This window comes from Pelobates fuscus, chromosome 1 (assembly GCF_036172605.1).
Source record: "Pelobates fuscus isolate aPelFus1 chromosome 1, aPelFus1.pri, whole genome shotgun sequence".
Lineage (NCBI taxonomy): Eukaryota > Metazoa > Chordata > Amphibia > Anura > Pelobatidae > Pelobates > Pelobates fuscus.
In genome coordinates, this window is record NC_086317.1 from 47,171,733 (window position 1) to 47,198,962 (window position 27,230).

The 27,230-nt window shown below is 41.7% G+C and overlaps 1 protein-coding gene across 1 annotated transcript in view; it reads left to right on the forward strand.

Moving 5' to 3' along the window:
- Positions 1–27,230, forward strand: part of TMPRSS15 (transmembrane serine protease 15) — a 332,837-nt gene that overhangs the window by 149,035 nt on the left and 156,572 nt on the right. The window contains exons 11-13 of the mRNA XM_063448381.1: positions 15,047–15,196; positions 24,864–24,966; positions 26,473–26,620. Of these exons, the coding sequence (XP_063304451.1) occupies positions 15,047–15,196; positions 24,864–24,966; positions 26,473–26,620 (401 nt within the window). The remainder of the gene's footprint in view (positions 1–15,046; positions 15,197–24,863; positions 24,967–26,472; positions 26,621–27,230) is intronic.

The following is a 27,230-nucleotide window of genomic DNA, read 5'->3' on the forward strand; positions in this document are numbered from 1 at the left end:
TCTTCCAGCGTTGCCGCAGGTCCAGCAAGCGATGCTGATAAGGCTGTTTCTGGTGGTGATGGTGACCACAACTCTTCCTCTTCATGCTCATCTACGGCCTGATCCAGCACTCTTCGCAGGGCACGCTCCAGGAAGAAAACAAATGGTATGATGTCGCTGATGGTGCCTTCGGTGCGACTGACTAGGTTTGTCACCTCCTCAAAAGGACGCATGAGCCTACAGGCATTGCGCATGAGCGTCCAGTAACGTGGCAAAAAAATTCCCAGCTCCCCAGAGGCTGTCCTAGCACCCCAGTCATACAAATATTCATTAACGGCTTTATCTTGTTGGAGCAGGCGGTCCAACTTTAGGACTTATGCACAAAGCGTTGTATGATCAGATAACACATATGTGCCATGCATGGCACATGTGTCAACTTGCCCAACTTCAATGCCGCCAACAAATTTTCTCCGTTGTCACAAACCACTTTGCCGATATCCAGTTGTTGCAGAGTCAGCCACTTTTCCACCTGTATGTTCAGGGCGGACAGGAGTGCTTGTCCGGTGTGACTCTCTGCTTTCAAGCAAGTCAAACCCAAGACGGCTTGACACTGCCGTATCCAGGATGTGGAACAGTACCTGGGGAGCTGGGGGGGTGCCGTTGATGTGGAGCAAGATGCAGCAGCAGAAGAGGACTCAGCCGAGGAGGTTATGGAAGAGGATGGAGTAGGAGGAGTAGAGGAGGTGGCAGCAGGCCTGCCTGCAAGTCATGGCGGTGTCACCAACTCCTCTGCAGAGCCACGCATTCCATGCTTGGCAGTCGTCAGCAGGTTTACCCAATGCACAGTGTAGGTGATATACCTGCCCTGACCATACTTTGCAGACCAGGTATCAGTGTTCAGATGGACCCTTGCCCCAACACTGTGTGCCAGACATGCAATTACTTCCTTTTGAACAATCGAGTACAGGTTGGGGATTGCATTTTGTGCAAGAAATTTCGGCCGGGTACCTTCTACTGCGGTGTCCCAATAGCTACAAATTTTTTTAACGCCTCAGACTCCACCCGCTTGTATGGTGAAAGCTGGCGGCCTAAGAGTTCAGTCAAGCCAGCTGTCAGATGCCGGGCAAGGGGGTGACTTTGTGACATTGGCTTCTTACGCTCAAACATGTCCTTGACAGACACCTGAGTGTGGGCAGATGATCAGGAACTGCTCAAGGCGAGAGACGGAGGGGCGGATGGTTGAGAGGGAGCAAGGAGGACAGCAGTGGTTAACGTGGCTGAAGATGCTGGACCTGAAGGAGGATGGCGTCTTTGAGTTTGTGTGCTGCTTGTACTCATGTGTTGTTGCGTTTGTGATGTGCGATCATGTGCCTACGCAAAGCAGTTGTACCTAGGTGAGTGTTGGACTTCCCACGACTCAGTTTCTTTTGGCACAGGTTGCAAATGGCATCGCTGTTGTCAGAGGCAGACACAAAAAAAATGCCACACTGCTGAGCTCTGCAATGACGGCATTCTGGTGGTGGCAACAGCATGCGTTGATTGGCGTGCTGTCGGGCTGACCCCGGGTGCCGATGCATGCTGTCTGACTGTGCCACTAGCTCTTTGCGACGACCTCCCTTTGCTTCCAAATCGTCTCCTCCTCCTCCTCTCTGTCTCCCTATCTGAACTTTCGTCCTGTTCTTCTTCTTGCTGAGCGGGCACCCACGTGACATCCACGGACGCATCGTCATCATCAACCCGCTTTACTTGTATCTGACAACTCAGCAAAGGAAGCAGCAGCGGGTACAACATCATCATCATCACACCGTACGTGTGTAATGCTGCCTGACTGAGACATATCCCTGTTATCTACATCCTCTGGCAATAATGGTTGCGCATCACTCATTTCTTCCAACTGATGTGTAAATACCTCCTCTGACATACCATGTGAAGCGGCTGTGGTGCTAGTGTTGGTGGTGGCGGCAGGCGGGCGAGTGGTAACTTGAGAGGTGCCCGAAGCTAAGCTGTAGGAGGATGGTGCGTCAAGGTTCCGAGCGGAAGCTGTAGAAGATTGGGTGTCCTGTGTTAGTGTAGCGGTACTTACCCTTTCCAGGGGCCGGCCGCGGTCCTCTGTTCGAGCCGCACGCGGTCCTGCTTCTGCACGAGCTGCACGCGGCTCATCCGACGGCTGGAAGAGGAAGGCGGGCAGTGACCGCGAGAAGCGGTCACGTGTCTCGCCTCACTCTAAGAGCGCGCCGTGGATCTCGGGTCCTTACAGTAGAGATCAGATGAGTCCTTCAGGACTGTAGTAGACACTGAATACACTAGCCTAGCTATCAATTTCCCTAGGGAGGGTCTGCTGCTGATTGACTGGAATGTGTCTACTGACTGTGAGGTACAGGGTCAAAGTTTACTCAATGACGATGAATAGGGGGCGGACCGAACAGCGCATATGTTTGCCATCCGTGGCGAACGCGAACAAGCGATGTTCGCCAGGAACTATTCGCCAGCGGACTGTTCGGGACATCACTATTAGGCTTTTCAGAATATATACAATCTGATGCTACTATATACAATCTGATGCTCAAATATACTGGGACTGCACAGTAGTGCTTTAATGAATTTTGGCTTTGATGGTTTCCATCAAACCTAGGAACAGTTAAGAACCATTTCATTATATGACTCTTTTAGGCAAATGTATTGCCTCATTGTTTATATATATATATATATATATATATATATATATATATATATATATATATCTTTCTAGATTATTATTATTAGTATTATGTTATTTATATAGTGCCATCAAATTCCGCAGCGCTTTACAATGGGTGGACGAACAGACATGTAGTTGTAACCAGACAAGTTGGACACACAGATTGTTTAATAACATTCTTTTAAATCCTTATACAAACACAAAGATAAAGCACCGCGCTTACAGCAGCAGTAGCTTAGTATCCAACAGCTTAAAATACATAGTAAAAACAAAGAGAACGTTACCTGCGCTCTGGCCTAAATCCCCATGTGCATTTAAACAAAATGGAGGCTCTTTAGTTTAATTCCAATGGCCATTTGAATATATAAGCTCACCAGCCACGTCAAGGCAAGCCTCAATAGGTGAGTTCCTACACTAGCCATTAGATATGCTGATATCAGCCAAGAATCTCCAGTGAGACAGGAAGGGGTATTTTATAAACCCTTTAACATTTAACCCTTTATAGGGCTTCTACACATACAATAAACTTTGCTGATATCAGACAAAGTGAGACAGAAAGGGGTGTTTTATAAACCCTTTAACATTGAACCCTTTATAGGGCTTCTACACATTCAATAAACGTTGTTGGTATCAGACAAAGTTTAAACGTCTCTAATGAGACATGAAGGGGTGTTTTATAAACCCCTACATACTTTACCCTGAATAGGGCTATAACACATACAAATCACCTTGCTGGTATCAGCTAAAAGGCAAATTTCTCTGATGAGACAGGAAGGGGTGCTTTTAAATCCTAATGACAAAACCAGTATTATACCTTATACTTACGGTAAAATTGCTTACAAAAGAAATAAAATTTACACCTACCATGATACCATGATACCTGGATTTTAGGTATTTTGCTATCCATTTATAACCTTCTTCAATGAAATATGTTCACAAAGAACATCTCTAAAAGCTACCACCAAGTAAAAATATAGTGCTGCAAATGTACCGTAATAATAGGTATGAACAGAAAGTGAATCAGGTAATCACAGAAAGAAAAAAAAAGAAAAAAATATTGTAAAGATACGTGGAACTTTTATTATTATAGCTGATATCAAGCAACTGGATCATACAACAGTTTTCCATTTAGGACGATACAAAGTCAGAACATGTTTTTTATGTGAAATGATGATATAGTAGGCGAACCATGATAAGAAAACTAAAAAAATATGTTTGATCTTAGTAACTTATTAAAAAACTTTGAAAAATAAACAGATTTAAATATCCTAATGATTCCACTATTAAGCATGTCCAAATGTGCAACAATTCTTCTAGCATTATTCACTTCATTAATAAGAACTTACAAGGTTCCAGTTTGTAGAAACAGCCATCAAAGAGTTCCAAAATTATTGTTTAGAAATGGATCAGCTTTTTATAAATTAAAGGTCAAAATAACTCAACTAAAAAAAATCTCCAGGTCCGCAATTTTTCTAGAACACCAATACTGGTCTAAAATATGAATTCCCTAGTCCCATTCTCTGGAATAAGGCAAGTACAACATATCTTGAAAAAAAAATATTGTTTGGGGGGGTGGGGTAGGAAGAGGGAGAGGGACACTGTACCATTAGGGATACAAATTTGTTTTCCTAATGCTATAGTGTTACGTTAAGCCATCATGATGACATTAAATCTGATATCTTTGATGATGACATTAATATGCTGATATCTTTATATGTAGATGAGACACAAGTCACATCCCCCCTCAACATTGCAGGGAATATTTTAATCTCCCCAATAGATCCACAGTTTTATGAGTGGGGAGAACCTTCATTTTACATAGATAGCTAGCCTAAAACACTATATATATATATCTGAATGAGCAGATGAGGGGATAGATTGTAGTCAATAAGTGCACTACAAATATTAAAGGAACACTATAGGGTCAGGAACACAAACATGTATTCTTGACCCTATAGTGTTAAAAACACCATCTAGCCCCTCTAGTCTACCCTTGCCTCCCTAATATGGTCAAATCTGACCTTTATTGCAGTCTGCTGCTACTGGCTCTGCCCCTGATCTGCTTGCTTGGCTGACATCATCAGAAGTATTGATCAAAGAAAATCACAATATTTTGGGGAATACCAAACACAGCCCTGGCCAATCAGCATCTTCTCATAGAGATGCATTGAATTAATGCATCTCTATGAGGAAAGTTCAGTGTTTCCATACAGGGGGAGGAGACACTGAATGTCAGCAGCACTGCCCCAGTAGCATCTCTAGTAGCCCTCTGAGGAGTGGCCATTGGAGTTATTCCTATTCTGTAATGTAAACACTGCCTCATCTCTGTAAATACAGTTTTTACTGCAAAAAATCCTGCAGGGAATGATTATACTCACTAGAACAAATACAATAAGCTGTAGCTGTTCTGGTGACTATAGTGTCCCTTTAAATTTGTGTTTTCTTGCCATTCATACTTCATTTAAAAAATCTTTCATTCCTTCTACATTCTAAGAACACGTAAAATATACAATTGTTGCCAAAACGTTATTGCCTACAGATCATTATTTGTTTTCCTTACAATTATTTTTTTTTTTTTTAAATAGACTTTTCTTTCTGAACATTTCTGAATAACTGGCATTTTATACAAAAATGCTTTCTAATATTCACTATGTTTTATATTTTGCCTATGCTTGCCAACACATTGAAGAATGTGACAGAAGAGCCATTTTGTTCATTGTGATAAGCAAATATCTAATAAGTCTACTTCCTACAATAAATCTAAATTGGCATTGATTGGTACTAATCAATAATGTAAAAAATCAGCTGAACATTATTAGGGGTTTTAATTGGCATTGGCATCTGATGTTATTGACCCCTTACTTCTACACGTTCTGATCAAAACAAAATGTAAACAAACCCTAGAAATTTAGCTATTTGTCTGTTAAGTCATAATTCCCCTCTTTCATATTAAGTGCACCCACACTTTTGTTCAGGAGAAACAGGGCATTCATTTTACATCAAATATCTGTATATTAAATATAATTTAATAAGATTACAATATAAAGAAATATTGTGAAATGAAGAAGTCTTGTTATTTTCCAAGTTCTGCATGACATTTTAACGTTGAATGTCATTGTGACGAAACCAACCTCGCCACTGAGAACTGGAGAAGCCTGGTTGCCCGCCTGCTGCCTTTGGACTATGGCCCTGGGAGATTGGGCCCTTTACAAACAGTATTCGGCCCTAACAGAGTGCATGTCACTCATTCTGGCCCTTTAAATACAGTGGGGCCATTCGGTACTTGCCCTGTGTGAGCAGTGATACCCCCCAGATAGCTATGCCATGGAGCCTATTCATATAATGAAAGACTATGGGAAAGACTTTGGCTCCATGGCAATTAAACTGTATTTGTGTGGTCTGCGTGCCATTCACCTAATAATGTGCACGCAGACCTGAGCTATCTGGGGATATGTTAAATGTCTGTGTTCACTGTATAAAATATGACTTTATGTATTTTAAAGAGTTTTATGTTGTTTTGCAACCATGTGGTTAATGGAGTCTGCCTCTAGTCCTGGATAATTAGATTTCTTCTCCAATTATCTCCAGGGCAGAAGGGAGGAAGCCAGGATGCATTGTGGGGATGTTTTACTTTTACTGTTTGAGCCAGAAGGAACAAAAGATACTTTTAGTAACTTTTTAACCCCTGGTCGGATTCATGCCATTTTTTAATATGTTGTTCCCCTGAATGGATTGATTGTGGATATGTATTTTTATGTGAATGTGATGTATGGTTTTAAAGTTATGAAAGTTGTGTAAAAGTATATTTTGAACTGTACACATAATGGGATTAAGTGTCACACTAAGGGGAGGGGATGTGTGGGAGGTAACATCTATGTTATTGGTTATTTTATGCCTCCCCCTGGGTGTGGCCTGTATGTGTACTCATGTAATAAAAACCAGGCTGGGTGCCCAGCACCTCAGACCACTGCTTGACCTTCAACACGGAGCCTTGTCTCGTTCTTGGGGGGATTCACTGTATGCTGTTGGAGATTTGACTGCTAGGAGTGTAAGCTGATGTCTGCTTTTCCTATTCATCTGCTAGCAGCTATTTGTGAGGTTCCAGCTGGAGTGCTACCTTATTCACCTATATCCAGTTCGTGAGGTCTGATGTTCTGCAGTAGCTGTGCCTTTCTGAGGAAAGGGGATTATCGCCTAAACTGGGTTTTATCCTCTTGTATGCTGAAACGGTCCGTTACAATTGGTGGCAAGCGGCGGGATCGTTCCTACAGCCAGAAGGACAGCTACAGAACACCATTTCTTTGGATTTACAATTTGAGGGCAACGCATGTCTGAGTACAGCGACCCTGACAGCACCAGGATGGAACCAGCAGTGGAGTACAATAAGGGTGACATGGATGACCGGGATGCAATAAGGAAAGGCATCTGGTACCAGGCCCTGGATAATGTACAATACCAGTGGGGTGAGAGTCTCCCCAGTGAAGAGCAGCGGTTGCAGAAGCAAGTGGCCCTGCGGATGCCCTTCCTGGGAGAGCAGCCCCTGGAGGAATGGGTGAAGGAACTAGAGCACCGGGTATGGCAGGAGCTATGGCTGGAGGATGCCTACCAGGCGCTCTGGTGGTATATGGCACAGTATATACCCTGGACAGCCGAACATGACAAGCCAGAGGGAGAGGAGTTTGATGGTCCTGGCTTGTTATGGGAGTCCTTTGCAGAGCCTGGCTTCGGGAGCCCTGCGCAAACCAGACTGCAGGACATTTTCTATGAGAGGGAGGCTAGGCATGAGTGGGATGACCCCCATGAGGTAGAGCAAGACCTGGCTCACCTAGCAGCCCTGGAGTGGGAACTGGAGCAAAACTACCAAGATCTCTTCCGCTTCATTGGGAAGGCTCAGCAGGACAGTAAGGTGACAGACCCAGATCCAGACCCCTTCCGCTGGGAAGATATTGTAGAGATTTACTGGGAAGAACCCCAGGTGGCCTGTAGAGATGGGACCGAGGTCTCTCCACCGGCCCTGCAGGGAATTGGGAGCCCAGTCTCCATTCCCCAGCGGCAGGCTGAGTTACAGGGGGCAGAGGTAGTTGGTCCCACCCCCCAGCAGCAGAGTGATATGCCGGGAAGGCAGTGTGAAGTGCAGGGAGAGGAGAGCAGCGTCCTCCCTCCCCAGCGGCAGGCTGAGTTACAGGGGGCAGAGGTAGTTGGTCCTACCCCCCAGCAGCAGAGTGATATGCCGGGAAGGCAGTGTGAAATGCAGGGAGAGGAGAGCAGCGTCCTCCCTCCCCAGCGGCAGGCTGGGTTACAGGGGGCAGAGGTAGTTGGTCCTACCCCCCAGCAGCAGCATGATTTTTTGGGAATTGGGAGCCCAGTCTCCATTCCCCAGCGGCAGTGTGAAGTAGAGGGAGAGGAGAGCAGCGTCCTCCCTCCCCAGCGGCAGGCTGAGTTACAGGGGGCAGAGGTAGTTGGTCCTACCCCCCAGCAGCAGCGTGACTTTTTGGGAATTGGGAGCCCAGTCTCCTTTCCCCAACAGCAGGACACTGTATTAGGAGAAGAGACAGTCGGTCTCCCTCCGCAGATGATGGAAGTATGCATGGGAGAGGAGCTTATTACCACCTCTCCCCAGCGGCGGATTATTAATGGGCAGAGTGTTCTATCGGGAGAGGAGCTTGTTACCCCCTCTCCCCAGCGGCAGTTTAATGTACCAGGGGGAGACTGTAAGCCCCCCACCGGTGCAGATGGGACCGTGGTCTCTGCACTTACCACACAGGGGGTAGGGATGGTCGGTCCTACCCCCCCACGACAGAACTATGTATCCAAGGGGGAGACAACCGGTCTCCCCATTCAGCAGCAGAGCTATGCAACGAAGGGGGAGACAATCCGTCTCCAGCAACCAGGCTCCAACCAGACTACTCCGGTGGTAGTGCTGGCATCAGGACAGAGTACCGTTGGTCTCTGCCCACTCAGCAACCCACCAAGGCAGCCTACCAGTCCCCTGCACAGCCGGGGTGAGGCACCTGGACATGGACAACTTTCTCCTCTACCCAGGTGTAGTAACCATTTATTGTGGGTGGGCTGTACTGATGTTTCTGCTTTGTGGGTGGGTTGCTGGACTAACAAGGGCACTGACCGGCAGGAGGTCAGGTACCCTGTTAGTCTTTTTGGAAAGGGGGAGAGATGTGACGAAACCAACCTCGCCACTGAGAACTGGAGAAGCCTGGTTGCCCGCCTGCTGCCTTTGGACTATGGCCCTGGGAGATTGGGCCCTTTACAAACAGTATTCGGCCCTAACAGAGTGCATGTCACTCATTCTGGCCCTTTAAATACAGTGGGGCCATTCGGTACTTGCCCTGTGTGAGCAGTGATACCCCCCAGATAGCTATGCCATGGAGCCTATTCATATAATGAAAGACTATGGGAAAGACTTTGGCTCCATGGCAATTAAACTGTATTTGTGTGGTCTGCGTGCCATTCACCTAATAATGTGCACGCAGACCTGAGCTATCTGGGGATATGTTAAATGTCTGTGTTCACTGTATAAAATATGACTTTATGTATTTTAAAGAGTTTTATGTTGTTTTGCAACCATGTGGTTAATGGAGTCTGCCTCTAGTCCTGGATAATTAGATTTCTTCTCCAATTATCTCCAGGGCAGAAGGGAGGAAGCCAGGATGCATTGTGGGGATGTTTTACTTTTACTGTTTGAGCCAGAAGGAACAAAAGATACTTTTAGTAACTTTTTAACCCCTGAATGGATTGATTGTGGATATGTATTTTTATGTGAATGTGATGTATGGTTTTAAAGTTATGAAAGTTGTGTAAAAGTATATTTTGAACTGTACACATAATGGGATTAAGTGTCACACTAAGGGGAGGGGATGTGTGGGAGGTAACATCTATGTTATTGGTTATTTTATGCCTCCCCCTGGGTGTGGCCTGTATGTGTACTCATGTAATAAAAACCAGGCTGGGTGCCCAGCACCTCAGACCACTGCTTGACCTTCAACACGGAGCCTTGTCTCGTTCTTGGGGGGATTCACTGTATGCTGTTGGAGATTTGACTGCTAGGAGTGTAAGCTGATGTCTGCTTTTCCTATTCATCTGCTAGCAGCTATTTGTGAGGTTCCAGCTGGAGTGCTACCTTATTCACCTATATCCAGTTCGTGAGGTCTGATGTTCTGCAGTAGCTGTGCCTTTCTGAGGAAAGGGGATTATCGCCTAAACTGGGTTTTATCCTCTTGTATGCTGAAACGGTCCGTTACAGTCATAATGCTGTTAGCTTTTACTGCAATAAAATACACATACTTGTGTTCAGCAATGTCTCAAAGGTACAACAGTACCCCCCATATATAGGTTTTATAGAGTTTTGGAAAGTTACAGGGCCAAATATAGAGCATATCCCTTTTGTCATTTTTTGCACATTGAAATTTGCCAGACTGGTTTCCTAGGCCTGATGAAAGCTCCATGTTGGAGCTGAAACGTTGATATTTTATATGGAATAAATAAAAGCTAAATTTTACTACTTCAACCAAGTCCCAGGAGTGCGATTGCTTCTACACCCATATATATATATATATATATATATATATTTATGTTTTGTTAATATAAATACACAAAAGCAAGTCCCGCGCTCAAACTCCCACTAATCTTGGGTGGCAGCAACAACCATAGTACAAATCAGCCTCAATACATATAGTAAAAACTAAAGAAAAAAGTTACACAGCTATGCTACATTGCTGCCGCCCACCCTATGTGTTCCCTTTTCAGGGTAATAAGTATGTGGGGGTTTGAAAAAATACCCCTCTCTGTCTCATAAGAGATATCTTTGCCTGAAGCTCTAAGAAGCAAGGTGAATAGTCAGTGTAGAACCCTCTTAAGAGGATTGCCTTGATGTTGCAGGTGGGCATCCCTCTAATGGCCATTGGAGTAACTATATAACCTCCATTAGTTTAAATATGCATAGGGATTGGAGAGAGCGCAGGTAACTCTTTTTTCTTTGGTTTTTACTGTATGTATTGTGTATGAAGTGTACACAGCAATAAACAAAGATGTAAAAACATGTGAACAAATGGTGAATAAAGTGTAAAAGAGTGAAAGTTTGTCTATTGTGTAAAATGGTATATCTAAGGTGTGTGCCAAACATAAAAAGAGAAAAGAAAAGCGTGCTCCAAAAGGGACGCATAATTCATCCATTCATGGACCAAAGTACATAGGGGCAATAATGCCCCAAAACACAAGCATGCAGAGCATCCAAACAGGATGTACTGTTATACATCCAAGGAGAAGGAGATAAAGGACAAACACCATAATCACGGCATAAGCTATCAATAGAAAACTGTCAAAAGGTTACTGCATAAGATGGAGGGATCAAACGAAAACTGTTCTCAGTATATGAAAAATAAAAATATATATAATATGTTGGGCATTAATAAATATTTTTTTCAATTTTACATTCAGTCTGGGGGATTGCATGGGCAGACGGAAACCAGCTATTGTGGCCATGTGGTGACATGGCCCAGGAGGTCAGGACTGGATTATTAATGGCATGGATACAGCAATTTGATCAAGAAATTAGTTCATGTTAACTCATTGTGTGTTTCTTGCTGATCTCCCAACCTTACATACATGCAAATCCTCAAGTTCAAACAAAATATCTTCTGTGTAACTGAGATATTGAGGAGGTGTTTGGAGTAATCTGAATTCACTATTGTTGTGAAAACACAGGCATGAGTATAACAGCAGAGTACTATCTTCTCATTTTTGAGAGGTCCATTGTGTGCTCTGTACCATAACTCTTTGACCTGCTAAAATATCGATTTGAAAATGTCAATTTGAAAGTCAACAAGAACGCCTTGGTGAACTGTGACATTATAAAAATGTTATATTGCATCAAGGGTCCTACGATATTCCCCATACAATTAAATTGCTACCAGCAGACTGTAACATATACCATGGATAAATGCATGGTATTGGTGTGCTCCATGGATGTAACAATACAAATGTAATAGTGGGTTAAATCGTTTGATAACACTTATGCCCTACGGCAAATGTCACTCCACAATGTCGTTCACTGATGTTATGATTCTGAAAATAAAACAAGCACATTTTGTTTCAATTCTTCAGACAGCAAACATGTACCAAATCCTTCTCCCACTCATGAAGCTATGCACACAGGACCTGGTCCTGCTAAATTAATTAGTCTTCTATACTTACTCATCAACTCACTCCCAACTTTTTTTTTTTTTTTTTTTGCTTTCTCCAGCTCCATTCCTTCTTCATCTCTAACTCAGAGTTTATTTATTTTTTAAACTTTAATAGCCTTTTACTTCTTTACATTCTTATCTGATAATTTAATCATTTGTCACCGACTGTCTGCAGTGTTCAAACATGATGTCATTCTAACTGTTTTACAGTCATCTTTTGTTTACTGGTGTGTGTCATTTACCATGGTTGTTTGTTTCAAACTACTTGTACATTATTTTATTACATTTTCTTTGCAAAAAGCATGTAAGCTCTTTATTATTATTGTATACGTAACATTTCAATACATTTTTAAATATTTTGAAAGTAGTTTTAATATGTCAGTTTATAAAAATGTGAAGTAAACACGTTAAATGTAATTTGTGCGTAACAATTACATAACATATTTTTGTCTTAATCGGGAATTCCACCTAGAAATCATGTTTCTATGAAACCACATAGTCATTAAACCACACACAACATATTTATCTACGGGAATTTTTCATCTGTAACTCTACTTACGTCTCAGTAGGAACATAATTCTGAGCTATTTACTTTGAAGGCATATTTACTTCCTTGTTTCGTGTCACTAGATCTTTTTTACAGTATAATTTGTTAGATTTTTTCACTATCTATTTGTATACAGATTGTATTAAAGCATAAGAGACACCATATTAACATCAAGAACTGAGATAAATTTAAACAAACAAACATCAAAATGTAACTTCCATGATGAAATACTTTTTATTATTATTATTATTATTATTATTATTATTATTATTATTATTATTATTATTATTATTAGATGGAAATACTATTCTTTTTGGTAATCATGGTTTTGCCATCATTGGTATGATAAATTGTTGAATGTTTTTATACCTTTTTTTCTTTTTACTTAGCAGTTTAAATAAACTGTGTATCTCTGCTTCCTTCATTTATGTTGCAAATACAGAACAGCATTTGTTTCTAACCTCCCACTCGTTAAACAACACTTTAAGAGCTTACAAGGCAAAACTTTATAGTTGCTGTTGAGATTTATCAAAAGTCACTTAAAGTGAAGTTATGGCTTTTAGGCTTTTACTTTATTTATGTTTATTTAAAATTGCTCAAGCTCCAACTCTTTGGAGACGATATTACTTCACTGTATGATTTTGTGTGATAAAACTATATTGTAGAGTTAATAGAAATTCAAGTTTCAACCTTTTTTATATAGTGGGGCACTAAAGTTGCTATTGGTATACCATCAGTTATCCACTTTATGACTCCTAAAGTGCTTTTAAAACAAATACAGAACCATAGATTTATTCTAAGGAATACCATTACAGTTGAAATATATATGTGCTTCAACGTAAGGTTAAAATAAACACCATTCAGCTGAAAGCAAATTTTGTTCCCAAATCTAACCACATCTTCCTTCATTTTATTAGTCCTTATATTATAAATATATCTATATTTATTGGTTTGTACTTTTAAGGAGTTACATTTTAAGGCTGATGTTTTAGTCTAGTCTAGATCATTATCAGAACAAAACAATGGTAGATAATGCTGAAAGCCCTCTACAGTGGCACGAGATTTGGTGCAGTATTTTAGCACCAGTTCATTCAGAGAACTCTATAGCACATTGATTATATTGTCAGTGGACAAAGAAGTATATTGTGAAAGTTATGAGATGGCCTTTGTGAGACCTCTATATCCTTACAGCTCAAACTTCTCAAAAGAAATAGGAATAATTCTAGGTTTATGGCTGCTATAATGACTTTGGATTCATCTGTCCACAGTTTTATTCAACAACATAATGCACTGTACAGGCCATAAGAAGTGAGATACATTCTTTGGGTAGCAGTCTAAATACTGTGCACAGTATGTACAGTATAAACATCTTCATAAAAAGTGATAATGATACATTTGAGCAGACATAATCTGCTGGCAATCCATAAAAATATAATATAAATGGTCTTGGCTGCGTCTACTTTTGGTGGAATAAATTTCCTCTAAGAGAACATTGGTGTTTCACCTGCATTATGTATTTTGCATTATTGAGAAGTATAATGTAAGTAGTCCTTGGAAGTCTGCACCCTTGTCTAACACTTCAAGTACTGGTTCTCCTTGGTCAATTGGTGTTGATAAGAAAATAATATGGTAGACCACATCTCATATAGAAAGCATTGTAATGATTTTAGTGGTTATTTACATTAATGATTCAGTATGACATTTAAATAGAATGCTTAAATGTAATATGGATCTCTGCAATAATAATATAACATAGGTTGTGATACTCCATACAACAGCCTTTGCATCTTGATACTAGGCGAACTGTGTATTCATGGACATCTTGTGTCAATGCCTCAAACATGGTGCAAGCATCAAGAAGATGTTTCTGCTTACAGGACTTCTTTGATAATAATTCCCAGATTTAGGCTGTTATTTGATAAGCTTTCCAAATTACTTAATATTTTGGATTCATTTAAAAAAAAAAAAAAAAAATGAATGCAATGTTAAATATTTAATTTCTTTCCAATTTCAATTTTAATATGTTTTAATGCATTAAAAAAAAGTAATTTTAAAAGTTTATCCAAAATATTAACTTATTTGGAAAGCTTAGCCAGCAATATTAAATTAAGGCATTATCCTTTATATGTTTTTTTTTTTTTTTTCAAACTCATCTCATTAGCAGTGTTAATAGATCTAAACCTCATTCATAAACAAAAAGAGAAATACCATCTACATATTCATTTCTGCAACCCATGTTAATATAATACAATGCATCGAAGTAAATTGGAAATAACCATTAGTAGCACATACTGAAAAACAAGTCAAATTAATAACACATTTGTATGAGTATTCATTTATTAGAATATATTTTATAGCTTTTTTTTTATTTGTTCACTTCTGTATATCCTTAAAAAAAGATACTGCAGTGAGGGAGCTAGGGGAGTAATTTGCAATTGTGATATAAACAGAACAAACATTTTTTCATTAATACATAGATATACAGAACAAACTGTTTTATTAATATATGTAGTAATGTTGTCCTACTAGAGTATCTTGTTGTTCAGGTATCTATTAAAAAAATATTATTTTTTTCAAATTATTTTAGTTAAAGTAAAAAATAAATAAAATTTTCTCTGATTTAAGATGAAGAAAAGATTGACTGTGACTTTGAAGATGGATTTTGTTACTGGATGCAGGATCTTGACGCAGATGCCGAATGGGAAAGAGTAAATGGTCCAACATACCCACCGATGTCTGGACCTGATGTTGATCACACATTTGGCAATATGTCTGGTGAGTTTTGGTAAACATTGCAATCTTAAAACACAACGCGTTCACAAAAATGTGTTATTTTAATATGAAAATTTCCAGTTCTGGATCCAGGCTAGAAAAGAAAATGTAGGTAGTTTTCTAATAGCTACCTTGTACTTAACAATGGCCCAACCAGGGATTGAGTTTGGACACCTAAATGCTAGGTTGAGTTGTCAAAAAGATACAAAGTCACATTAAGTAACACCGAGGATCTTCTACTATAAAGGACATAAGCATGGTAATAAAAAAACAAATAAAAAACATTATTAATTGAAATATATAGTATAATACTGTTAATATACGGCTGTCAGAGTAGATATATATTCACTTAAGCATATGGTATTTACTATATCACAATAGTTCACTTGTAATTTTCTTTCTGCTTCTCCTAATAGTGAGTATAAGAGGTAAGGAAATCCGCATTTATTATTCTATGGTAAATGCAATGCCCCCTTGTAAAAGCGCTAACATGATTAAACGAATGCTTTAGAAATGCAAACATGTACCCCTCAGATTGCAGTGACAAGTTAGTTTTACTTATCTTTTCTCCCTCACCAGAATGGTGGACCTCGCCTCCATGGCTAAGAATATCAATCTTGATGGTGTCAGCTAATCCAATGCTGTCCCATGGGAAAGCATTGGGAAGCTATTGCACATTCACAGAAAAACTCTGTGGGGCGACAATCAGTATCCCCTGCAGCACTCACCCAGGAAACACCATTAGAGGCCATCTGAGTGACTGCACCTAGCGGTCTTATTACTCAACAATGTAAACACTGCATTTTCTCTGAAATGCATAATTAACATTGAGAAGCCAGCAGGGACAGGCTATAAACAACAAAACCGCTACATAAGGCTGTAGTGGGTTCTCATGACTATAGTGACCCTTTAAACACATTTTTTTATGTTTGAAGGCTTCCTTTTCAGAACTCTTTCACTGATGGCTTTTTCAGTTTTTTGATATGAGGTTTTATGTCAGTCCTGTAAAAAACATGCTTTTAGGTTATTGTCGAGTATGATCCATCCAGAGATGGCCTCTAGGAGCCACTTCTCTGGTCCATATAAAAAAGCACCTTCAGTGTTACATAGCAATCTGAGTCTTATCAATCTCTGCCTTTGGGTTAACACACCACAAATGAAATTCTGTAATGGTCTCCAATCTAAAATAGTAAAGTACTTGCTATACAAGCAATAGTGATGTTGCGAACACAAAATTTTCGGCTCGCGAACGGCGGATGCAAACTTCCGCAAACGTTCGCGAACCGGGCGAACCGCCATTGACTTCAATGGGCAGGCGAATTTTAGATCCCACAGGGACTCTTTCTGGCCACAATAGTGATGGAAAAGTTGTTTCAAGGGGACTAACACCTGGACTGTGGCATGCCGGAGGGGGATCCATGGCAAAACTCCCATGGAAAATTACACAGTTGATGCAGAGTCTGGTTTTAATCCATAAAGGGCATAAATCACCTAACATTCCTAAATGGATGTGGATTGACACCTGACATATGACATATTGACACCTTGGCATATGGATTGACACCTGTCCTCAGAGCCCCTGATACACACTGACACAGAGCAGAATAGGGACTGTTCCCCCTACATAGGGTCACTTGGCAGATATGTATTGACACCTGTCCTCAGGAACCCTAATACACACTGACACAGAGCAGAATAGGGACTGTTCCCCCTACATAGGGTCACTTGGCAGACATGGATTGACACCTGTCCTCAGGGACCCTGATACACACTGACACAGAGCGGAATAGGGACTGTTCCCCCCTACATAGGGTCACTTGGCAGATATGGATTGACACCTGTCCTCAGGGACCCTGATACACACTGACACAGAGCAGAATAGGGACTGTTCCCCCTACATAGGGCCACTTGGCAGATATGGATTGACACCTATCCTAAGGATCCCTGATACACACTGACACAGAGCAGAATAGGGACTGTTCCCCCTACATAGGGTCACTTGGCAGATATGGATTGACACCTGTCCTCAGGGACCCTGATACACACTGACACAGAGCAGAATAGGGACTGTTCCCCCTACATAGGGTCACTTGTCAGATATGGATTAACACCTATCCTAAGGATCCCTGATACACACTGACACAGAGCAGAATAGGGACTGTTCCCCCTACATAGGGTCACTTGGCAGATATGGATTGACACCTGTCCTCAGGGACCCTGATACACACTGACACAGAGCAGAATAGGGACTGTTCCTCCTACATAGGGTCAGCATTTTTAGCCCAAGGCAGCTCATCTCATCAGGCCTTTTTTTAGTCGAATGTATCGCCCAGTGTCAGTCCCTTTGGGATCCATCCCTCATTCATCTTAATAAAGGTGAGGTAATCTAGACTTTTTGGACCTAGGCGACTTCTCTTCTCAGTGACAATACCTCCTGCTGCACTGAAGGTCTGACAGGACACTTGAAGCGGGGCAGGCCAGAAGTTCTATCGCAAATTGGGATAGCTCAGGCCACAGGTCAAGCCTGCACACCCAGTAGTCAAGGGGTTCATCGCTCCTCAGAGTGTCGATATCTGCAGTTAAGGTGAGGTAGTCTGCTACCTGTCGGTCGAGTCGTTCTCTGAGGGGGGATCCTGAAGGGCTGTGTAGTACTTAAAAAGCTCCTCATGTCCTCCATCAACAACACGTCTTTAAAGCGTCCTGTCCTTGCCGGCGTGGTCGTGGGAGGAGGAGGATTACTTTCACCTCTTCCCCTGTTAGATTCCCGTTGTGCTTTGACATCACCCTTATACGCTGTATAAAGCATACTTTTTAATTTATTTTGCAAATGCTGCATCCTTTCTGACTTGTTGTAATTTGGTAACATTTCAGCCACTTTCTGCTTATACCGGGGGTCTAGTAGCGTGGACCAACCATTTGCACAAGGTTGGATGCCGAGCTACTCATTTCCCGTTCCTGTCCTCAGTGATCTCAATGAAGGTATGTTCTTCCCCCCAGCCACGTACAACACCACGGGTACCAGATAGGTGACAACGAGCACCCTGGGATACCTGTTGTGGTTGGTCTTCCTCCTCCTCCTCAAAGCCACATTTCTCCTCTGACTCGTCTTCCTCACAATCTTCTTCCAGCATTGCCGCAGGTCCAGCAAGCGATGCTGATAAGGCTGTTTCTGGTGGTGATGGTGACCACAACTCTTCCTCTTCCTCTTCACGCTCATCTACGGCCTGATCCAGCACTCTTCGCAGGGCACGCTCCAGGAAGAAAACAAATGGTATGATGTCGCTGATGGTGCCTTCGGTGCAACTGACTAGGTTTGTCACCTCCTCAAAAGGACGCATGAGCCTACAGGCATTGCGCATGAGCGTCCAGTAACGTGGCAAAAAAATTCCCAGCTCCCCAGAGGCTGTCCTAGCACCCCGGTCATACAAATATTCATTAACGGCTTTTCTTGTTGGAGCAGGCGGTCGAACATTAGGAGTGTTGAATTCCAACGTGTCGGGCTGTCGCAAATCAAGCGCCTCACTGGCATGTTGTTTCGCCGCTAGATATCTGCAAAGTGCGCCATGGCCGTGTAGGAACGCCTGAAATGGCCACACACCTTCCTGACCTGCTTCAGGACATCCTGTAAGCCTGTGTACTTATGCACAAAGCGTTGTACGATCAGATTACACACATGTGCCATGCACGGCACATGTGTCAACTTGCCCAACTTCAATGCCGCCAACAAATATGTTCCGTTGTCACAAACCACTTTGCCGATATCCAGTTGCTACGGAGTCAGCCACTTTTCCACCTGTGCGTTCAGGGTGGACAGGAGTGCTTGTCCGGTGTGACTCTCTGCTTTCAGGCAAGTCAACTCCAAGACGGCGTGACACTGCCGTATCCGGGATGTGGAACAGTACCTGGGGAGCTGGGGGGGTGCCGTTGATGTGGAGCAAGACGCAGCAGCAGAAGAGGACTCAGCCGAGGAGGTTATGGAAGAGGATGGAGTAGGAGGAGTAGAGGAGGTGGCAGCAGGCCTGCCTGCAAGTCGTGGCGGTGTCACCAACTCCTCTGCAGAGCCACGCATTCCATGCTTGGCAGCCGTCAGCAGGTTTACCCAATGCGCAGTGTAGGTGATATACCTGCCCTGACCATGCTTTGCAGACCAGGTATCAGTGTTCAGATGGACCCTTTCCCCAACACTGTGTGCCAGACATGCCATTACTTCCTTTTGCACAATCGAGTACAGGTTGGGGATTGCCTTTTGTGCAAAGAAATTTCGTCCGGGTACCTTCCACTGCGGTATCCCAATAGCCACAAATGTTTTGAACGCCTCAGACTCCACCAGCTTGTATGGTAAAAGCTGGTGGGCTAATAGTTCAGACAAGCCAGCTGTCAGACGCTGGGCAAGGTGGTGACTTTCTGACATTGGCTTCTTACGCTCAAACATGTCCTTGACAGACACCTGACTGTGGGCAGATGAGCAGGAACTGCTCAAGGCGAGAGACGGAGTGGCGGATGGTTGAGAGGGGGCAAGGAGGACAGCAGTGGTTGATGTGGCTGAAGATGCTGGACCAGGAGGAGGATGGCGGCTTTGAGTTTGTGTGCTGCTTGCACTCATGTGTTGATCCCATAGGCGTTTGTGATGTGCGATCATGTGCCTACGCAAAGCAGTTGTACCTAGGTGGGTGTTGGACTTTCACGACTCAGTTTCTTTTGGCACAGGTTGCAAATGGCATCTCTGTTGTCAGAGGCAGACACACAAAAAAAAAATGCCACACTGCTGAGCTCTGCAATGACGGCATTGTGGTGGTGGACACAGCATGCGTTGATTGGCGTGCTGTTGGGCTGACACCGGGTGCCGATGCATGCTGTCTGACTGTGCCACTAGCTCCTTGCGACGACCTCCCTCTGCTTCCAACTCGTCTCCTCCTCCTCCTCTCTGTCTTCCCATCTGAACTTTCGCCCTGTACTTCTTCTTGCCGAGCGGGCACCCACGTGACATTCATGGACGCATCGTCATCATCAACCGCTTCACTTGTATCTGACAACTCAGCAAAGGAAGCAGCAGCGTGTACAACATCATCATCATCATCACACCGTACGTCCATGTGTGTAATGCTGCCTGCCTGAGACATATCCCTGTATCCTCTGGCAATAATGGTTGCGCATCACTCATTTCTTCAAACGGATGTGTAAATAACTCCTCTGACATACCAAGTGAAGTGGCTGTGGTGCTAGTGTTGATGGTGGCGGCAGGCGGGTGTGTGGTATCTTGAGAGGTGCCCGAAGCTAAGCTGGAGGAGGATGGTGCGTCAAGGTTCTGAGCGGAAGCTGCAGAAGATTTGGTGTCATGTGTTAGCCAGTCAACTATCTCCTCAGAACTTTTCAAGTTCAGGGTACGTGGCCTCTTAAAATTGGGCATTATTCTAGGGCAAAAGGGAATCACAGCACCACGACCACGATGGCCCCTGCGGGGTGGCCTGCCTCTGCCTGTCATTTTTTTTTGGATTAGTGGTACTATGCGTGCAAGCTACTGTGAGACCAGATATGAGTGGCAATGTGCACTGGCAGAGGTTGGCAGAGTACACGCTGTAGGCCTGACACCCGCTTGAAGACAACTAACTGCTATTCAATCTATCACAGTGGAAAAAGTTTTTTGGTTTTAAATGCACGCTATAGTGTCATCAGATATGAGTGGCAAAGTACACTGGCAGAGGATGGCAGAGTACACGCTCAAGGCCTGACACCCGCTTTAAGGACACTGACTGCTATTAGCTTACAGTGAAAAACTTTTCTTCTTTTTAAAGGCACGCTATAGTGACACCAGATGAGTGGCAAAGTGCACTTGCAGAGGTTGGCAGAGTACACGATGTAGCAGACTGTATTAAGCCTGTCCTGTAACATGCCTATGTGACTGTATTTGTTTTATTGTATTCGTGTATATCTGTATAATTTTGTATGTGGGTTCGGTAGTTTCATGGGAATTAAACTACCGAACCATCAGACCACCCCAGTGAGAAGTGTGCGCCTCGTTAGGCGTTCACACTTCTCGCATACCGCAGCTTAATATGTAATTGTTAATGCCTGGGTGGCCGCTGTTCGGTATACGAACCACGTGCGGCGGCCATCTTACACATAAAAATCTCAGCGGTGTTTGGTCGTCGAGTGTCTGGAACTCAAATCGGACACTCAAACAACCGAACACCGCTGAGACCTCCAGAGCTCCGTAACTACCAAACGGAGAGACCTAACAAACTCCCATTCGGTAGAAACAAAGTACCGACCAAGGGAACTCTAATACATGTAAATTTAAGTATGGATGGCAAGGATTACTATATGTTTTTACTGCCGAACGGAGACCGACCGCAGGGCCTAAACACATGGAACCCTTTTCGGATACCACCTCGTGTGCGGTCGGTCAAACTTCACCCTCCATCTAACTCCAAAACCCCTGGTCCGATCTGGGTGAATTTTGGATATATTCTTCACCCAGATCAGGGGTACCTGGTGGTATGCTAAGATTTATGCTATGTACTAGTTTAGGGGTACATCCAGGTTTGGGGTAAATGTACAGTATAGTTAAGGGGATTATGAGTCACTCTGAGGGGAGGAGATGTGTGGGAGGTAACGGTTATATTATTGGTTACTGTCCTAATTACTGTGAATCCCTCCCTTGCATGGGAGAATGCTTTATAAGGAGACTTTAAGGACACTGACTGCTATTAGCTTACAGTAAAAAAAGTTTTTTCTTTTTAAAGGCACGCTATAGAGACATCAGATATGAGTGGCAAAGTGCACTTGCAGAGGTTGGCAGAGTACACGCTGAAGGCCTGACACCCGCTTTAAGGACACTGACTGCTATTAGCTTACAGTGAAAAACTTTTTTCTTTTTAAAGGCACGCTATTGTGACACCAGATATGAGTTGCAAAGTACACTGGCAGAGGTTGGCAGAGTACACGCTGAAGACCTGACACCCAGACGCTTGCAGACAACTAACTGCTATTCAATCTATTACAGTGAAAAAAAAATGTTTTGTTTTGAAATGCAAGCTTAAGCTATTGTGACACCAGATATGAGTGGTGGCACTGGGCAAGTGGGCACAGTATCCACTGTGAGCCTGACACAGAAGCTGAGTGGCAGGCAACTGCAATTACATTACACAGCTACACTTTCCCTCCTCTATCTAAGAATGCAGCTTCAGAATGAATCTAAAATGGATGCTGTACAGGAGGTGGGAGGGTCTGGAAGGGAGCGTCTGCTGCTAATTTGCTGGAATGTGTCTGCTGACCGTGAGGCACAGGGTCAAAGTTTACTCAATGATGACGAATAGGGGGCGGATCGAACCGTGCATTTGTTCGCCCGCCGTGGCGAACGCGAACACGCTATGTTCGCCAGGAACTATTCGCCAGCGAACAGTTCGGTACATCACTAACAAGCAAGTGTTTCTTCTGTGGAACATGCTCCCAGAAATAGACTTGATAAATAATCTCTATTTTCTTAATATAATTGGTGAAAGATTTGCTATAAGACCTTGTATAATATAAATATAAATATTGACTTGGTAACTGGCAATTTCAAAGGAAAACTCAAATTATATTTTATTATTAATTCAATTAAATATTACATTGTGTGCATCATATCACAATATGTAAATATGATATTTATATTTATAATATGTAATTAGAAATTACTAGTGCATCTCCCATCATACACTCACTCTCTGGGTTAGGCCATCTTTAAATGACCAATTAAAGCACCCAGATCACTTCATCTCAATAAAATGGTTTAGGTACTGTGACCCATTAGTTTCAACCCTACAAACAAACAATGTTATGATTGCAGGGTTAAACACACTTGTAGATGCTGTCTTCCTGAAAGCCACCACTCCCTATGAAGATGCATTAAATTGGCTGAGATGGATAAGGCAAAATCAGTGTGGCAAGGGAGTAAAGTGAAATGAAAACAACATTTTAAACCCTCACAAGGGGACTAGAACCCCAGATAGGGTAGCACTATAGCGTTAGGATCTTTGTATTCTTAACACTACAGTGTTAACTTGAGACTCTTTGGTAAGATGTACAGATTTTTTGACAGAAACCATGCTGATAATTCAGAGCTAGTGTATCCTGGAATTATGGGTTAGGCATAGAATTGAGAATTCAAAGTGAATTTTATATTTTTGGTCAAAACTGCTAAACTGGAAACAGGGCTGGATTTGCCCTTCTTGCTGCCCTCCCCCCCCCCCCCCCCCCCCGAATATATATATATATATATATATATATGGAGAGAGAGAGAGAGAGAGAGAGATTTTCTCACCCATCCTAGGTGGTGTACATTTATTTATTTATTTGCTTGTTTGTTTTTGTGTGTATTACTAATTCTCAGGTCCTTTACCAGAGACCTTGAAGTCTGAGGGTATATTTGCTGTTCATAGAGCTGCACTCTTCTGTACAGTGATATCCCAGCTGGAATCTGCTGAAGTCACTGCTTCAACTTGGGAGTCACCGCCCGAGAGTTCCTATCACAACTGGGACTACTACTGCCTTCACTGTCCACATCCTTTCTAGCTCCTCTACTAGTCCTTGGTATTTGTACACCTTCTCATGTTCCTTCTTCCCGATGTTGTAGTCACTGGGTATTGCCACATTCACCACCATTGTAGTCTTCCATTCCTTGTCTACCACCACAATTTGAGGTTGGTTGGCCACTGCATACTTGTCTGTTGGATCACACAGGATCTTTGCCCTGTTATTCTTAACTACACTTCGTGGTATTTCCCATCTAAATTTAGGCAGGTCCAGACAATTTTCTGTGCAGCTATTTTGGTACACAAACTCAGCAACAGTTTATGCTGTTCCTGCTAACATCTTTGCACAGTCTGTGGGTCTTGACTGGTATGGTAGACCCCCCTTCTATTGAACTAGTTCTGAGTGCCTGTGCTTCTAGGATTAGTGTCTCAGTGCTGTCTTTTAGTGCTGCATTTTCCAAACACAGGTAGGATTTCGTAATGTGAGCAACATCTGCCAATGGTACACCCCATGGATAGGTTGGTGTTGCCATGGAACCTCCTCCTTTTCTGCATCCTCACTCTTTTGTCAAAGACAACATGAAAAGTAGTAATGTGATAAATGAATTTCCAAAATGTATGCCCAGTATGTGCAATGTGTAGTGGCAAAAACATTTAGAAAATATATCAATTGTAAAAAATATAAAAAGCAAATGATAAAGTAAAGTTCTGGTCTTTTCGTTTAAGATGAGTTATGATGAAGGTTGGTTTAACAAATTAATAGACCAGCAGTTAAGCAATAGGGGAGATTGAAGCAATAAATAAATATAAATGTATTGAATAAAAAAAAATCTGTTTGCATTATGGGTCGTTTAGATTTTCGGTTTAGATTATTGACTCACAATTTCCTTTTGGCATGTCTGAGCAGCATTACATTGCTTTTTGCTGTGTTTTTGCTGTGTTTTTGCATGTTAGCTTGAATTTATACTCATGGTGAAATATGGCGAAAATGGTTTTGTAATCCATTAAAGAAGCCAAATATGAGATTCCAGGTTGTGCGCTATAATTACAGCAATAACTATCCAATGTCTTTTATAAGTAGCATAATATTTCACATACTATTAAACATATTGTTATATTTATATTGTTTATAATCTGACATTTTCTTGCATTTTAAGGCTATTATTTAACAACACCCACTGGACCTGGAATACATCAAAGAGTTTGTCTCATTAGCCTACCTTTAAGGCCACTATCCGAACCTTACTGTCTCAGTTTTTGGTAAGCTCAAAAGCAGCTCGTGTATATAAAACAGCACAAAAGAAAAAAAAAAATCTTTAAACCTCTATAAAAGTGAACGGCAGCTTAATTAACATCATGTGCAAGGTTAAGTATCTTGCTAAAGCACAGTCAGCAATGCAATTTTATTGAAGGATATTAACAAATAACATCTACAATGCTGGGGCTGCATTTTCTTTATCTTTATATTTCCACACAGTTTAAAAACAATAGTAAAAGAATGCGACTAATGCATGTGATGCCGTGCTAGAGCTAGCCATTGTGATGCAAGAACAACATATTTAATTTTTAATTAATATAAACGATGAGTTAACTAGCTAAATCTCAGAAACTAAACAGAAAATGAATTATCTGCTCAGTTGATCATTTAAAGGGACTCTCCATTCCATGACGCACTTTAGGTTGCTTGAGTGCTTTAGAGGTTAACAGCATGTTCCTAAAGATTTCATTTAGAAACATGGCGATTTCAAGAATAATACATGCTCCTTTTATACATTTCTTCAGTAACACCGCCTGGGTGTCAAGTAGAAAGCGATGAGGATTTGCAGTGCAAAGTGGAAACCAGTGCTTCTCATATAGAAGCACTGGATTGAAGATCAGCTATTTCTACGCATGTAATGTGTGTCCTAATGCTTTCTGATTGGATGCAAGTCATCATGATGATTTAATAGAAAGAGGAGTAGAGATGCAACAAGGAGTGCAGGAAGAAATATGGGTTTAATAGGTTTTATCAGACGAGCTAGATTTTCTGTGGCAAGTGAAACTCTCTTTTTGCAGGTGTTACTGCAAATCGAAGGGGCACCTTATAAATAGTGACCAATAGGGCATATTACACAGTTATGGCCCCCCCTCAAAAGGGTTGGAGTAACTCTTTAAGGAAGTGATAAAAAATAGTTCACCTTTTCTTACAGAATTCTTCTTACAAATTGTCCCTACCAGGTACTAAGTTTTATTGCAAATATTCTAATAATGTAGCTGACAACACAACCATAGAAATAAAACAAATGTCCTGGAGAAATTTTTCTTTTCACCTACAGATTTCAGAATTGCTCTGTATAGTAAATCTAAAATCATTTAAATGCTGAAGGAACAATGACAGAATAATTATATTATAAGAAACCAATATATATATATATATATATATATATATATATATATATATATATATATATATATATCCATATAAAATATCCCAATCATAATTGCAGGGCTGTACAGATGTCTAAGTGCAGAATGAGCAGGACCATATTAGCATAGGGTGAAGATGGCATAAATATCGTTGGTTTTTAAGGGTTTACAGAATTTTTTTTACAAAGTGTTTAGCAAGACAGAGAGGTGTTTAATGGGTGCTAAAATTGGGGATCAGGCTAAAGTGAGAGGCAGTAAAAGAGATGCCACTGGGAAGGAACTGTCCGATTAGGTGTGCACATACCTTGCAATTTGTTCAATTAATTACAATATATTAATTTCCTTTTTTTGTATCTTTAGGTATCACATGTATGGTGTTGATGTTTACCGTTTTAGAGTTCTTATTACTGTAAATAATACAGAAAAAATAATGTTTGAAAAAGAAGGGAATTATGGACAGAACTGGAATCACGGACAAGTGACATTAACTGAAACTTCTGAAATTGTGGTAGGCTGAATTTATTTTGCTTAGTTTATGGAAGTGAGCAGTTTTAATCAATGCTTTATACAGTCAGTAATAATACTTCCGCTAATAAAGGTGCGAATTTTGCTGTGGTGTAAAAATTTGGAGAAAAATCAATATAGAGTCAGTCATTCCTTTCCTGTATCAAATATAATTACAGACTAATGGATTCATGATGCTTCCCTTGGGATGTTGGTATCATCACTTAAGTATTCTGTAGTGTATTTATGGAGATATTGACATTATGCATCAATCTTAAACTACTGTAGCCTCTTGATTATTGCTCATTTGCTCTGTTTGGACAGATGTTGATTTATGAAGCTCTAATAAATGCTATTTGTCACAAAATATTACACATTATTTAAACTTGACGAAATGCATTTATGTGTAAACAATTAGGACCAGCTGTCTTAATGTCACTGATATGTTACTACTAACTGTGACTAATGCAGTATCAATGCCTAACAATCAGACACTAGGGGGGTTATCAATGTGGTCTTTTTTATAATGTGGACTAAAGTACTAAATGTTGGGTGATCACCATAGAAACCAGTGGAACCAGCAAGCATATTCCATTGGTAACTATGCCCATTTT